Source organism: Ornithorhynchus anatinus, chromosome 15 (genome assembly GCF_004115215.2).
Source record: "Ornithorhynchus anatinus isolate Pmale09 chromosome 15, mOrnAna1.pri.v4, whole genome shotgun sequence".
Classification (NCBI taxonomy): Eukaryota; Metazoa; Chordata; class Mammalia; order Monotremata; family Ornithorhynchidae; genus Ornithorhynchus; species Ornithorhynchus anatinus.
In genome coordinates, this window is record NC_041742.1 from 25,347,540 (window position 1) to 25,363,166 (window position 15,627).

General features: G+C 52.2%; 1 protein-coding gene across 2 annotated transcripts; it reads right to left on the reverse strand.

The window, feature by feature from the left end:
• Window positions 1–3,846: 3,846 nt before the first annotated feature.
• Window positions 3,847–15,389, reverse strand: ASMT (acetylserotonin O-methyltransferase). Of its 2 annotated transcripts, XM_029079824.2 has the most exons (8): window positions 15,166–15,389; window positions 12,434–12,608; window positions 10,771–10,900; window positions 7,510–7,578; window positions 6,489–6,607; window positions 5,592–5,732; window positions 4,852–4,974; window positions 3,847–4,287 (listed from the first exon to the last, which is right to left on the reverse strand). In XM_029079824.2, exons 1-8 carry the CDS (start codon window positions 15,232–15,234, stop codon window positions 4,076–4,078), a joined length of 1,038 nt encoding a protein of 345 aa, XP_028935657.1. In that variant the 5' UTR covers window positions 15,235–15,389; the 3' UTR covers window positions 3,847–4,075. The 2 variants fall into 2 exon arrangements, with proteins under 2 accessions (XP_028935657.1, XP_028935659.1); XM_029079826.2 differs by lacking the exon at window positions 4,852–4,974.
• Between the last annotated feature and the right edge of the window lie 238 nt (window positions 15,390–15,627).

Consider the following 15,627-nt stretch of genomic DNA (forward strand, 5'->3'; position numbering starts at 1 on the left):
AAGGGCTACATTAAGATGCAAAGCATGTTCATGTCTGAACTAAATTTTGCGGGGGAATTTGTTTGTTAAGCACTTACTATGTGCAGGACCCCTTACTAAGCACTAGGGTCGATACAAGCCGATCAGATCGGAGACAGCCTAGGGGATTCTCCGTCTTCACCCCCTTTTTCCAGCTGAGGGAACTGGGGCCCAGACAAGTGAGTTGCTCAAGGTCACGCAGCAGACAAGTGGCAGAGCCGGGATTAGAACCCGGGTCCTTCTGACTCCCAGGCACTAGGCTATGATGCTTCTCAAGGTGAAGGTCTGAAGCGGTACGATGCTGGAAGCGGACGTTCTCGGGAAAAACCGATTCCCGCCCACCCTCCGTGGCATCTAGCACAATGTGGATAATAATGATGGTATTTGAAGAAATAGTCAACAACTCTACGCAAAAATCTATCTGCAGTCATGCCGGGGAACGAAGCACCGTAGCTTCATCTGCTGGCCACGGGGAGAACAACTGCTAATCATCCAGGGAAAATGCGGAATTTATAGCTTTCTCCGGCCTCGACAAGGTCAAATCCAGGTGTCTGACTCAAACGAATCCATTCTGCAAGTCTCCCTTGCCTTTTTTTCCTGATTTTGTTTCTGTTTTTTTAATGGCATTTAAATGCTTACTGTGTGCCGGGCACTGTGCTAAGCGCTGGGGTAGATTCAAGTCACTGAGCTTCTCTGTGCCTCAGTTACCTTATCTGTAAGAGGGGGATTAAGAGCACGAGCGCTGTGTGGGACAGAGACTTTGTGCAACACGGTTATCTTGTATCTACCCTAGGGCTTAGAAGAGTGCCTGGCATATAGTAAGCACGTAGTAAATACCACAGCTATTATTATTACTATTACCAGCTAGTCAGGTTGGACACAGTCCCTGTCTCACAGTTTCAATCCCCGTTCCTCAAGATGAGGGAACTGAGGCACAGAGAAGTGAAGCGACTTGCTCAAGGTCACACACAGCAGATAAACGGTGGAGCCGGGATTAGAACCCAAGTCCTTCTGACTCCCAGGCCCGGGCTCTATCCACTAGGCCACGCTACTTTCTAAGCACTCTGTTGAGCGCTTACTATGCGTCCAGCACTGTCCTCAGTTCTGATGCTTACATCAAATTCTTGTGAAATAATGATGCTATCTAAGTGCTTACAGTGTGCCAGGCACAGGGGTAAATACAAGATAATCAGGTTCCTCATGTTTGCTCAGTCTCAGCGGGAGGGAGGAACAGGATCGAACCCCCTTTTTGCAGGTGAAGGGAACTGAAGCACAAAGGAAGTGGGAGTGACTTGCCCAAGGTCCCCGGGCCCACAGGTGGCAGAGCCGGGATTAGAACCCAAGCCCTCTGACTCCCAGGCCCGGGCTCTTTCCGCCTGGTCCCGCCGTATCTGTTTACTGTTGTACCGTATTCTCCCAGACGCTTAGTACGGTGCTTTGCACGCGGCCAGCGCTCAATAAATACGACTGACTGACTCCTCCACGTGGATAATGACGTGTCGATGTTTGCACGCCGCTGAAGCCATGGGGATGGACTATAAAGGTTCAGTTCCGACCAATCGTTCTCCAAATCTGAATATTTTTACAGTAGAAAAGTAGATCAATTCTAATTCCTATCAAGAGACAAATCTCTAGCTACACCTAAAGGCAAAACAAGACACTTGCACTTAAAAAAGCCCCAAATTTTAGACCAAGACTGGGTTGATACACTAAAGCTCCAGTCGTTGCTCCGTGCAGAACGCCGCACTAAGCGCTTGGGAAAGTACAAGGCCACACAGTTGGTACGACCACTAAGAAGAAAACGAAGCCCTTGTTCCCGAAAAATCACCGCCCATCGAGCTTGGCAGAGAACGAGCTTTCATTGAATGGTATTTGGTAAGTGCTTACTCTGATGCCGAACACTCCAGCAAATGCTGGGTTAGATGCAGGCTAATCAGGTTGGACACCGCCTTAATCCCCATTATGCAGATGAGGAAACTGAGGCACAGAGAAGGGACGTGACTGGCCCAAGGTCCCACACAGCAGACAAGTGGCGGAGCAGGGATTAGAACCCAGGTCCTTCTGACTCCCAGGCCCGGGCTCTAGCCACGACACCACGCTGTTATCCCCGACCGTAGCCGACGGTCAGTCGGTCGATCCTACTTATTGCGCGCTCACTGTGTGCCGAGCACCGTACTAAGCGCTTGGGAGAGGGCCGTACAACTGAATTAGCAGACACGTTCAAGTTGATGATCAGGTTGAACACAGTCTGCGTCCCACGGGGTACTCACCCTTTTCATCTCCATTTTACAGACGAGGTCGCTGAGGCTTGGAGGCGTGAAGCGACCTGCCAAAGCACGTGACGCAGCAGACAAGCGGCACAGCCGGGATCAGAACCCGGGTCCTTCTGACGCCCAGGCTCGTGCTGCATCCGTAAGTCTGGCTACTAGTAATGGGGGTAGTAAAAGAAGTATTCATTGAACACTTCTGCGCAAGAGCATGGCATTAAAGGCTGGGAAAAATTCACATGTTAAAATGAAACACTGCCCCTGGTCCAAGGGGTTCATGATGTGAGGGACAGGACGGGGGAGAGGAGACAGATAAAAAAGAAAGGATTGATTATTTATTGAGTACTCACTGGGTGCAGACCCTTGTACTACAAAGTGCTTGGGAGAGTTCGATATAACAGAGTTGGTAGCCACGTTTCCTGCCCACGACTAGTTTACGGTCTAAGGCGAGGCAGCTGTCAGTCAATCAATGGTATTTATGGAGCGCTTACCGTGTGCAGAGCACTGTAACCGGCGCTTGGGCGAGCACCTTACAACACAGTTGGTAGACCCGGTCCCCGCCCACAGCGATTTTACGGTCTAGAGGGCAGACAGCTATTAAGCAATCAACGGAATTCACTGAGCGCCTAGTGTATGCAGAGCCCGGAAAGGGCTTGCGAGAGGACAACCCAACCGAGTCGACAGACCGGTTCCCTGCCCACAAAAGGCTTTCGTTTCGAGAGGAAAGAATCGGCGGCGGACTCCTGAGGAGAAGACAAAGCGAAATAGAAACTAGAAAATCAACGTAAAAGATGGAGGACGGAGATAAATGGAAAAGAAAATGAAAGCTGAGGGGTTGCTATGGCTAGAAAGGAGGAACTTCAAGCTTCTGGAGTCCAAGAGTCACAGCCTATGACTTTTACCTCTGTCGGGAAAAATTAAGCTACTGCCCTCCGGACTGTAAGCTCTTTGGGTGGCACTCTCCCAAGCGCTCTGTACGCTTCCCCGCACACAGTGAGCGCTCAATAAGTACCGTCGATTGGCTGATTGACATTGCATCCGGCTCTGGACGGACGGCTCGCGAAGACCTTGCAGTGGCTGCCTATCCACGTCCTCAAAAGAGCTGAAACTCCTCACCGACAGCTTGAAAGCCCTCAATCCCTTTGCCCTCTTCACCTTGCTACTCTCCTACTCCAACCCGGCCCGCACATTTTGCTCCTTTAATACCAACCTTCATCTCATCTCTCTCGCCGCCAACCTCTCGCCCACGTCCCGCCTCTGGCCCTCCCTCCTCAAATCCCACAGAAAGTGACTCTCCCCAGTTTCAAAGCCTTAGTGAAGGCCCGTGTCCTCCACCCGTGTCCTCCAAGAGGCCTTCGCCGACTAAGCCCTCCTTTCCTCTTCTCCCTCTCCCTTCCGCATCTCTCGGACTCGCTCCCTTTATTCACCGCCCGCTTCCAGCCCCACACCACTCGTGTCCACATCTGTCACGCATTTATTTCTATTAACGTCTATCTCCCCCTCTAGACTGTCAGCCCGCTGAGGGCAGGGAGTGTCCCCGCTTCTCATGGTATTGCCCTCTCCCAAGCACTTAGCCCAGTGCTCCGCACACAGTAAGCGCTCGATGAATACAACCGACTGACCAGTGTTCAGCCAGTTGGCCTGGCGCTTAAAACAGTGCTTGACACATAGTGAGTGCTTAACAAATACCCTTAAAGAAAAAAATGGAAAAAATGTAATAAAAACAGATAAAAGGATCGGACTCCGCATCCCTCTAACGCGCTCAAGGACCGTCGGGGTCTGAGACGAGATTACTTCCTGCCTAAAATAGCATCGTACGGGTTTCCTGTTCTCTTGACCTGGATGCGCGAGAAGCCAGCCGCCGCGAGCAGCTCGCGGTATTCGGCTGTGGTCCGTTCTCTTCCCTCCGTCTGGACCAGCATGTTCACGGAGTAGAGCTGAGCCACCAAAGGCCCCGTCTTGTCTTCGTCCAAAATGGTCTCCACCACCAGCAGCCCGCAGCCTGAAGGATGGAGCAGACGAGAAGGTTTGATTCGCGGCGGGGGAGTCCACCACCGGCCAGGGATACCCCAGGCCATCTCCCCCTCTAGCCTGTAAACTCCTTTAGGTTGGGAAATGTGCCTGTTAGACTGTTGGACTGTCCCCTCCCGAGCGCTTAGTGCAGTGCTCTGCACACAGTAAGTGCTCAAAAAATACCACCGATCGACTTTATAGGGGTGGATTCTCCCCTGTTGAACGGTACACCAATTTGCCCCCATCAGATTGGATCCCACGTGCTTACTCCAGTGCTCTGCCCACGGTAAGTGCTTAATAATAATGTTGGTATTTGTTAAGCGCTTACTATATGCAGAGCACTGTTCTAAACGCTGGGTTAGATACAGGGGAATCAGCTTGTCCCACGTGCGGCTCACAGTTAAACCCCATTTTACAGATGAGGTCACTGAGGCCCAGAGAAGTGAAGTGACTTGCTCACAGTCACACGGCCGACAAGGGGCAGATCCGGGATTCGAACCCATGACCCCGGACTCTTTCCACTGAGCCACGATGAATGAATGCATGAACATACCTGGTTTGCCGGCTTCGCGGATCTTAGATAAAAGCTGCAGGCATTTCTCATCCCCCCAGTCATGAAGAACCCTCGCTAGAATGTACAGGTCGGCTTCCGGAATACTCTCTTTGAAAAAATCCCCTACATCGCAGAAACGTACGTCACCAGCATCAGTATTGATTAATTAATAAGCATGGCACTCAGGAGCTTACTATGTGCCAAGCACTGTTCTAACCACTGGGGTAAATTCAAGTTACATCAGGTTGGACACGGTTCCTGTCCCACAGGGGGCTCCCATTCCTAGTCCCCATTTTCCAGATGGGGGTCACTGAGGCCCGGAGAAGTGAAGTGACTTGCCCAAGGTCCCATGGCGGACAAGTGATGGAGTCAGGATTAGAATCCAGAGGTCAGAACCCAGGTCCTCTGAGTCCCAGGCCCGAGCTTTATCCACTAGGCCGGGTCGCTCCTCTTGGAAATCAACTCAACCGAAGCAGGGTGGTGTAATGGAAGAGCACGGGCCTGGGAGTCGGGAGGTCTGGGTTCTAATCCTGGCTTTGTCTCTGGTCTGCTGTGTGACCTTGGGCGGTCCCCTCACTTCTCCTCAGTAACCTCATCTGGAAAACGGGGATTGAGACGGTGAGCCTCCCGTGGGTGTCCGCCCTGATTTGCCTGAATCCACCCCAGCACTTACTACGGTGCCCGGCTGCGGTAAGCGCTCACCAAATACCACAATTACTATTGTTATTAGCAAAACCCACCTGCCTGGAAGCTGATTCGTTGTTCCTCGAGAAGTCCAAAGTGTCTCTTGGCTACCTGCACCGCCTCCGGAAGGTCGAAGATGGTGACTGAGCAGTTCGGATACTGAGAGACACATTCTCTGGCCAGGGAACCTGAACCGCCTCCGAAGAAAGAAGGAGAGTTTCACCAATCGATCAATCCACCGGTGGTATTGCTGGAGCTCTTACCACGGGCAGAGCACCGTACCGAGCACTTGGGAGAGCCCAGTACAGCAGAATCGGTAGACACATTCCCTGCCCCCGACAAGCCGACAGTCTAGGGGGGAGATTGATGTTAATCAATCCATCCATCAATGGCATTTACAAATATTTACTGAGCACTTACTGTGTGAAGAGCAATAATAATAGTGTTGGTATCTGTGAAGCGCTTACTATGTGCCGAGCACCGTTCTAAGCGCCGGGGTAGATACAGGGTCATCAGGTCGTCCCACGTGAGGCTCACAGTTAATCCCCATTTTACAGATGAGGGAACCGAGGCGCAGAGAAGTGAAGTGACTCGCCCACAGTCACACAGCTGACAAGTGGCAGAGCTGGGATTCGAACTCACGACCTCTGACTCCCAAGCCCGGGCTCTTTCCACTGAGCCACGCTGCGCTTGGGAGAGTACAATACAACAGTAAGCGGCGACGTGATTAGTGTATCTGTAATTTTATTTATATTAACGTCCGTCCCGCGCCCCCTTCTAGACTGTAAGCTCGCTGTGGGCTGGGGTATGTGTCCCTTTATTGCTATATTATACTCTCCCAAGCGCTTAGTACACGGTAAGCGCTCAATAAGTACCACTGATTTATCGATCGTCCTGAATGTCCTAGCTCCCAGAGTTGAGCGGATCGTTCCAACTCTTATCTTCGTACTGACCTCCAAGATCACAGATGAGAGGGAAAGGGGCCAGGTCAAATGAAGCTATCACGTCTTCACCACAGATCCTCCACATCTCATTCAGGCCAGACATGAAAGTCAAGAGTTCTTCCTCAGACCTATAAGGTGAAAACACGTTATTCTGTAGAAGTGATAATGTTAATAACTATGGTACTGGTTAAGTGCTGGCTATGTACCGAGCACTGTTCCAAGCAGTGGGGCAGAGGGGACATCGGCATTTCCTCTTCTAGATCGCAAACTCCTCGTGGGCAGGGAAAGCGTCGACCAACTCCATTGTATTGTGCTCTCCCAGGCGCTTAGTACAGTACTCTTCACAAACTAAGTGCTCAGTAAATAGAGTTGAATGACTGATCAGGAGACGGGAGGGGAATGAAGGAGGAAACAGTATATCCATCGATCACTGGTATTTTTCAGTGTTTAGGACAGTGCCCGGCAGATGGCTTAGAGAAGCAGCGTGGCTCAGTGGAAAGAGCCCGGGCGTGGGAGTCAGAGGTCATGGGTTCAAATCCCGACGCTGCCTCTTCTCAGCTGTGTGACTGCGGGCGAGTCACTTCACTTCTCTGTGCCTCAGTTCCCTCATCTGTAAAAGGGGGATGAAGACTGTGAGCCTCACGTGGGACAACCTCATTCCCCTGAATCTACCCCAGGGCTCTGCACGTAGTAAGCGCTTAACAGATACCAACATTATTATTATTATTAACAAATACCGTAATTATTATTATTATTGAAATCTTACTGTGGACAGAGATCACTGTACTAAGAGCTTCTCTGGGTCTCAATTCCTTCATCTGTCAAATGGAGATTGAGTCTGCGAGCCCCATGGGGGACAGAGAGCGTGTCCAGCCTGAATTGCTTGTATCCACCCCAGTGCTTAGTACAGTGGCCGGCACACAGGAAGAGTTTAACAAATACCATTCCTTATTCTTGCTATTATTAGAGGGGAAATCTTGTCGAGTGATTAAACCGAAGGCCCCCCAGCCCCCTCGGGGGATCCCAGTACCTGTAGATTGCTTCGAAGAGTTCCTGTGATGACTTGCCAAACGCCCTCAGGTACTGGTTTTTGCCTTCTCTGAAAACAAGTCAGTGGAATTTATTGAGCGCTTTCTGTGGAAAGATCACTGTACCGATCACTTCGGAGGGTACAGTGCAACGATATAACGACACATTTCCTGCCCACAGCGAGTTTACAGTCAAGCGGAGTGCTTACGGTGCACAGGGCAACGCTTGGGAGAGTCCGACGGAACGATATAAGAGACGCCTTCCCTGCCCACAGTGAGGTACAGCTCCATGTCCCCGAGTGACCGGAAATGCCCTTCCACACAGAGTAGAACTGGACAAGGACTTGCCGAACACGGAGGGCTGGAACGGCGGTAAGAAGAAGGGCCCACGGCGGCCATTCGGCCTTTACACAGGCCGCTGGGGAGTGAGGGAGGAGACGCTCGGGGAAGTGGCTTGGAGGCTCAGGGAGACCTCAGGAAGTCGCTTCGGCCCCCCGAGAGGTGGGGAAAGGACATCCGGGTCCGTTTGAGGAATCTACGGGGAGGAGAGATGGCCCAGGGTCTCCTCACTCTCCATGATGGGTCCAGACAAAACCGCCTCAGTCCCTCAGGATCTCCAAATCGGCCACTGGTCCAAACTGGCCAAGCTTCAATCGATCGATCGGTCAGTGGTATTCATTAGAGGCCCATCTCCTCCAAGGGGCCTTCCCTGACTGAGCTCTCATTTCCTTGTCTCCTACTGCCTCCTGTGTCACCCTTTAATAATAATGTTGGTATCTGTTAAGCGCTTACTACGTGCCGAGCACTGTTCTAAGCGCTGGGGTAGACACAGGGGAATCAGGTTGTCCCACGTGGGGCTCACAGTCTTAATCCCCATTTTACAGATGAAGTAACTGAGGCACCGAGAAGTGTCTCGCCCAAAGTCCCAGGGCTGACAAGTGGCCGAGCCGGCATTCGAACCCATGACCTCTGACTGCAAAGCCCGTGCTCTTTCCACCGAGCCCCACAGCACTGATTCGCTTATCCGTAATTTTTAATGGTATTTGTTGAGTGTTTACTATGTACCAGGCACTGTTATTAAGCACGGGGGTAGATCCAAGCTGATCATTCATTCATTCATTCAATAGTATTTATTGAGCGCTTACTATGTGCAGAGCACTGTACTAAGCGCTTGGGATGAACAAGTCGGCAACAGATAGAGACGGTCCCTGCCGTTTGACGGGCTTACAGTCTAATCGGGGGAGACGGACAGACGAGAACGATGGCACTAAACAGCGTCAAGGGGAAGAACATCTCATAAAAACAATGGCAACTAAATAGAATCAAGGCGATGTACAATTCATTAACAAAATAAATAGGGTAACGAAAATATATACAGTTGAGCGGACGGGTACAGTGCTGTGGGGATGGGAAGGGAGAGGTGGAGGAGCAGAGGGAAAAGGGGAAAATGAGGCTTTAGCTGCGGAGAGGTAAAGGGGGGATGGCAGAGGGAGTAGAGGGGGAAGAGGAGCTCAGTCTGGGAAGGCCTCTTGGAGGAGGTGATTTTTAAGTAAGGTTTTGAAGAGGGAAAGAGAATCAGTTTGGCGGAGGTGAGGAGGGAGGGCGTTCCGGGACCGCGGGAGGACGTGACCCAGGGGTCGACGGCGGGATGGGCGAGACCGAGGGACGGCGAGGAGGTGGGCGGCAGAGGAGCGGAGCGTGCGGGGTGGGCGGTAGAAAGAGAGAAGGGAGGAGAGGTAGGAAGGGGCAAGGTGATGGAGAGCCTCGAAGCCTAGAGTGAGGAGTTTTTGTTTGGAGCGGAGGTCGATAGGCAACCACTGGAGTTGTTTAAGAAGGGGAGTGACAGGCCCAGATCGTTTCTGCGGGAAGATGAGCCGGGCAGCGGAGTGAAGAATAGACCGGAGCGGGGCGAGAGAGGAGGAAGGGAGGTCAGAGAGAAGGCTGACACAGTAGTCTAGCCGGGATATAACGAGAGCCCGTAATAGTAAGGTAGCCGTTTGGGTGGAGAGGAAAGGGCGGATCTTGGCGATATTGTAGAGGTGAAACCGGCAGGTCTCGGTAACGGATAGGATGTGTGGGGTGAACGAGAGGGACGAGTCAAGGATGACACCGAGATTGCGGGCCTGCGGGACGGGAAGGATGGTCGTGCCATCCACGGTGATGGAGAAGTCTGGGAGAGGACCGGGTTTGGGAGGGAAGATGAGGAGCTCAGTCTTGCTCATGTTGAGTTTTAGGTGGCGGGCCGACATCCAGGTGGAGACGTCCCGGAGGCGGGAGGAGATGCGAGCCCGAAGGGAGGGGGAGAGGACGGGGGCGGAGATGTAGATCTGCGTGTCATCTGCGTAGAGATGGTAGTCAAAGCCGTGAGAGCGGATGAGTTCACCGAGGGAGTGAGTGTAAATGGAGATCAGAAGAGGGCCAAGAACTGACCCTTGAGGAACTCCGACAGTTAAAGGATGGGAGGGGGAGGAGGCTCCAGCGTAGGAGACCGAGAATGATCGGCCAGAGAGGTGAGAGGAGAACCAGGAGAGGACAGAGTCCGTGAAGCCAAGGTGAGATAAGGTATGGAGGAGGAGGGGATGGTCGACAGTGTCGAAGGCAGCAGAGAGGTCAAGGAGGATCAGAATGGAGTAGGAGCCATTGGATTTGGCAAGAAGGAGGTCACGGGTGACCTTAGAGAGAGCAGTCTCGGTAGAGTGGAGGGGACGGAAGCCAGATTGGAGGGGGTCTAGGAGAGAATGGGAGTTAAGGAATTCTAGGCATCGATTGTAGACGACTCGTTCTAAGATTTTGGAAAGGAAGGGTAGTAGGGAGATAGGACGATAACTGGAGGGGGAAGTGATCAGGTTGGACACAGTCCACGGCAATGCATCAGTTGTGTGTGGGGGGGTGGAGGGGGTCCAGGCCCCGCGAGGCCCGCAGATGGACTCCAAAATTCAGCAGCCCAAACCGGACAGACTAGATCGTTGATCCAAACTCCCTCGTTTTTCCACCGGGGGGTATTCGTCCTCACCGAAACATCACCCCAGCAGCGGAAAAAAAGACGGGCAAGAGTCAGGCAATGGAGGATGAGAGGAAGAATCCCTTGTTTCTATTAATGTCCGTCTCCCCCTCTAGACTTTAAGCTCGTTGTGGGCAGGGAATGTGTCTGTTTATTGTTCTCCTGGATCTCCCAAGCGCTCAGTACAGTGCCCTTCGCACGGCAGGCGCTCAATAAATACGACGGACTGACTGAGGAAGGCCACGCTTCCGGTTCCACCTACCTCACGGCTTCTGTCAGGTAGTTCCAGCACACGTAGGTTGTTTTGGAGTAATACAGCAACATGTGATACTGCGATTTAGGGCCAGACTGGGTAAGATATAAGGTGGCGAGTGCTGTATTGTGGTACAAAGCTGGAAAGAAACGGAACGGTTAACGGTATCCTCGGCCCCATCTTTCTTACAGTCACCGCCCCATCATTGCTACCGTCGTCATCATCACCATCACCGTCCCTGTGAACATCACTAAGATCATCATCGCCATCACCCCGATCAACCCCGCTATCGTCACTGACATTACCATGGTCACCATCTGCATCAGTGCTTAGTTCCACGTCTGTCACCTAGTAAGCGCTTAATAAATGGCATTATTATTATGAATGATTATTATTATCAGCTCCTTCGCCATCGCGCTATAATAATAATAATAATGTTGGTATTTATTAAGCGCTTACTACGTGCCGAGCACTGTCCTAAGCGCTGGGGTGGACACAGGGGAATCAGGTTGTCCCAGGTGGGGCTCACAGTCTTCATCCCCATTGTACAGATGAGGGAACTGAGGCACTGAGAAGTGAAGTGACTCGCCCACAGTCACGCAGCTGACAAGTGGCAGAGCTGGGATTCGAACCCATGACCTCTGAGGCCAAAGCCCGTGCTCTTTCCGCCGCTTCTCTAACCGTCCCATCACTGTTAGAGTCACTCACGACATCACTGCCGCCTCCACCAGAGAAGTTCTCACTCAACTGGGAGTTAGAAGGTCGTGAGTTCTAATCCCGGCTCCGCCACTCGTCTGCTGTGACTCCGGGCGAGTCACTTTGCTTTTCTAAGCCTCAGTTCCCTCATCTGTAAAACGGGGATTCAGACCCACGTGGGACTGATTAGCTTGGCTCTACCCCAGCGCTCAGAACAGTGCTTGGCGCATGATCTCATGCCGTCATCTTCACCCACGGCGACACCATAGACACATCCCACCCAGAATGCCCCACCTCCATCTGTGATCGTTCTGGTAGGGGATCCGTGGAGTTTTCTTGGAAAAAACCTGGAAGAGGTTGACCGGACCACGGCCTCCTTCCACACGGTAAATTTGAGCCTCCGTCCTCGACTCCCTCCCACGCCGCTGCTCCCCAGCACAGGGGAGTTTTGACTTGTAGCCACTGGCCAGCTAGGAATGGACCGGGTAGGCCCCTGCCTGACTCTCCCCCCCGTAGCCGAGACTGGTAGAGGACTGAGAACTCTCCCAGATACGACCCTGAGAGGGGAGCTTGATACAGAGTAAGCACGTAACGAATACCATCATCACCATCAATCATCCTCCCTGTCATCACGATCACGACCGTCGTCCCCATCGTCGTCACACACGTGACCATCACCACCAGCGCTATGACCTGCCCGTCGTTGGCCGGGTCACCGACGTCAACGTCTTGGCCGTCGTCACCCTTGCTGGAGCCGTGATCTCCGTCACCCGTCACTACACACTGTCGCGGAGAGGCATCCGCTAATCCTGTTGTGCCGTACTCTCCCAAGCGCTTAGGACAGTTCAGTACAAGGAGCTGACAGGCTAGAGGGTTTTTACCTTTCCTTTCCTTCAGTTCCCTGTGGAGCAGCTTCCTGTTCATCAGCGCACGGCTTTCCTGCCCAGAAGGAGCTGAGGGTCTACAGGGATTTTACCTTTTCCGTCGTCCGTTTCCCTGTGGAGCAGCTTGAGCCCCACACAGGTGTCGAGCAGGAGTTCCATCCCACGGCGACTTGCGGCCAAGCGGTCAGCGATGGCTTCTGACCCCAGCGGCCTCCCCGATCCCTCCAAGAGGTCGAACACTCCCAGCTCACAGGCCGTGAACATCACCTCAAGGCAACGAAAGAGAAAACGGTTTGTTACCGACACGCGGCTGGCAGGCGTCCAGAGACGGTGCGGGGGAAAGGAGATTCATTCCTTAACGTCAGCAAAGAGGCATGGCCTAGGTGATAGAGCCCGGGCTTGGTAGTCAGAGGACCTGGGTTCTAATCCCGACTCCGCCACCGTCTGCTCTGGGCCCTTGGACACGTCACTTCGTTTCTCTGGGTCTCAGTTCCCCCAGCTGGAAAATGGGGACTAAAGCCGTGAGCTCCATGTGAGAGAGGGATTGTTCCCAACCTGATTAACTTGCATCTAGCCCAGCGCCTAGTACGGCACCTGGCGCAAAGAAAGTGCTTAGCAAATACCGCTAAAAAAACAGGCAGGCAAGTCTGGGAAGAATCAGTGCCTGAAGCACTGAATAGTCTATAAATTAAATATTTATAATGATTATGGCATTTAAGTGCTTACTATGTGCCAAGCACTGTAGTGAACACTCAGGTAGATACAATAATGGGGTAGCGGGGGGGGCTCACAGTCTAAAGCGGAGTGGGAACAGGTATTATATCCCCATTTTACAGCTGAGGGAACTGAGGCACAGAGAAGTGAAGGGACTTGCTCGTGGTCACACAGCAGATAAATGGCAGAGCCAAAATTAGAACCCAGGTCCTGACTCCCAGGCCCTTGCTCTCACCACTAGGCCACAGTGCTACCTCATATCCCACACAATGTGCTTCCCTCCACTTTTTAGCTATTCACGCTCCTTGTGAGCACCCGAGGGCTTGGATGACCCCAAAGGGCTGAAGTGACAGAGAAATCAGTTACACTAAAATAAAATTCAGGTCAGGGAAAATGTGGTAAAGATGATGTGTTTTCAACACGACGGCCAGTAGACGCCCCGAAGCAACGTGGCCTAGTGGATAGAGCCCGGGGCCCGGGTGTGAGCGGGATCTGGGTTTTAGTTCCGGCTCTGCCACCTGTCCGCTGGGGCACTTTGGGCAAATCACTTAACTTCTCTGGGCTTCAGTTCCCTCATTAGTCAAATGGAGATTAAGACTCTGAGCCCCACGTGGGGCAGGGATTGTGTCCAACCCGATTAGTCTGCATCCACCCCAGCACTCAGTTCAGTGCCTGGCAAATAGTAAGCGCTTACCAAATACCATTTTTTTAAAAAAGAAAAAGAACTTACCCTTTCTCTTGCAACAGAAGGGAATTCTCCCCTCTTAGCAGAGACCCAAGCCCTGGGCTAAGACGGGGCTGACTGGAGGCATCCAGCAGGATACGTTTAGTCTTTCTCCACATCCTAAGAGGCCGAGATCTCTCTCGGGTGGAGCAAATACGGAAACGTGACACCGTCTCCTTATTGACAGAAGGTAAATCAATATTGTCCTTTCTTTTTCTAACAAAGGTCGGGTGGAGTAAGAAGGGGAGAGGGACAGAAGGAGGATTGAGCCGGGATGATCTTCAGTCCCTTGAGGTGGAAAAGCTTCCAGGACACACGTACGACTCTGGTCGACGTCACAGCTACAACAGCAGCAGTGTTTACCTTAATGTCTATCTCCCTTGTAGACATGTGACCTTCTCAGTAGTAAAACCCATCATGAACTATTCCTCTTTGAACTTGTCCCCGAACTGCCCTCGGACAGGCCGATACCCTCACCAGCCCAACTTGCTACGGGAACAACTTCTGTCCAATAATGGTAACTATCACTGTGGTGTTTGTTAAGCGCTTTTTCTCTCTCAAGCGCTGTACTAAGCACTGGGGTGGATACAAGCAAATTGGGTTGGGACACAGTCCTTGTCCCACATGGGGCTCACAGTCTCAATCCCTATTTTACCAACGAGGTAACTGAGGCCTAGAGAAGTGAATAGACCTGCCCAAGGTCACAGAGGAGGCAAGGGGTGGAGCCAGGATTAGAACCCATGACCTTCTGACTCCCAGGCCCGGGCTCTAACTACCAGGCCATGTTGCTTCTACTGGGTGACGCGAGAACATTTTTTTCTTTCTAAAGTTTCAACTTGAAAACCAAGCGAATATAAACGATCCCTCTGTGGCAGACTTCAAGCCACCGTCAGAATTATCAGTGATATTTATTGAGTGCTTACTGTGTACAGAGCACTGTACTAGGCGCTTGACAGACATGTTCCCTGCCCAAAGAAGGCTTCAAGTCCCTGCTACTGTGGCTTGTTCCCACCTCAGTATAATTTCCCAGTGCTCAGTGGACGCTTCGCAAATGCTGCTTATTACTACTTCTAGAACAAAGCCTAGAATCAGCATGGCCTAGCGGAGAGAGCCCGGGCCTCAGAGTCAGAGGACCTGGGTTCCCATCCCGGCCCCGCCACTCGCCTGCTGCGTGACCTCGGCCAAGTCACATCCCTTCCCTGTGCCTCGGGCCCCTCATCTGTAAAATGGGGATTGTGACTGAGAGTCCCGTGCGGGACACGGTCCAACCTGATTAGCCTGTATCCACGCCGGCTCTAAGTCGAGTGCCTGACACACAGTAAGTGCTCACCAAAATGCCATTAAAAAATGACCAAAAAATGTAAAGAGCCCCGACTACTGACTTACCTTGGAGACCAGAAAGCCGTTGGTGTATTCGGTTAGGAGACGATACCCAAGTTCTTCGGGCGAGCCCATTTTCTCTGTGAGGCTGAAGGGTCCGGTTCTCCCGGTTTTAAAAAGCAGGCATCTCGGCGGGGGCGTTAAACTCCACTGTTAACCGATAAGGGACCCGCCCCCCAGTCTTTTTCCACCTGCTGAGGGGCGAGCCCCCCTAAAGCACCTCACAGATTCCCGAGATGCTTAATTAGCAAAAGGAATTAGGTCCAGACAGGGAGATATCATGGTTGAAGGGGTTGAGAAAGTCTGCAGTGAAGGGGGGGTCACCCTCCCCACACCCCCATCCCGCAAGTAGATGGATATCTATGCTAATAGTATTGGGAGGGTGGGGATAATTGAAATCCTCAGATAATCCCCAAGAGCTGGTCGAGTCCCTGGCTTCCACCTCCTCCTCCCGTTGACCTAAATCAG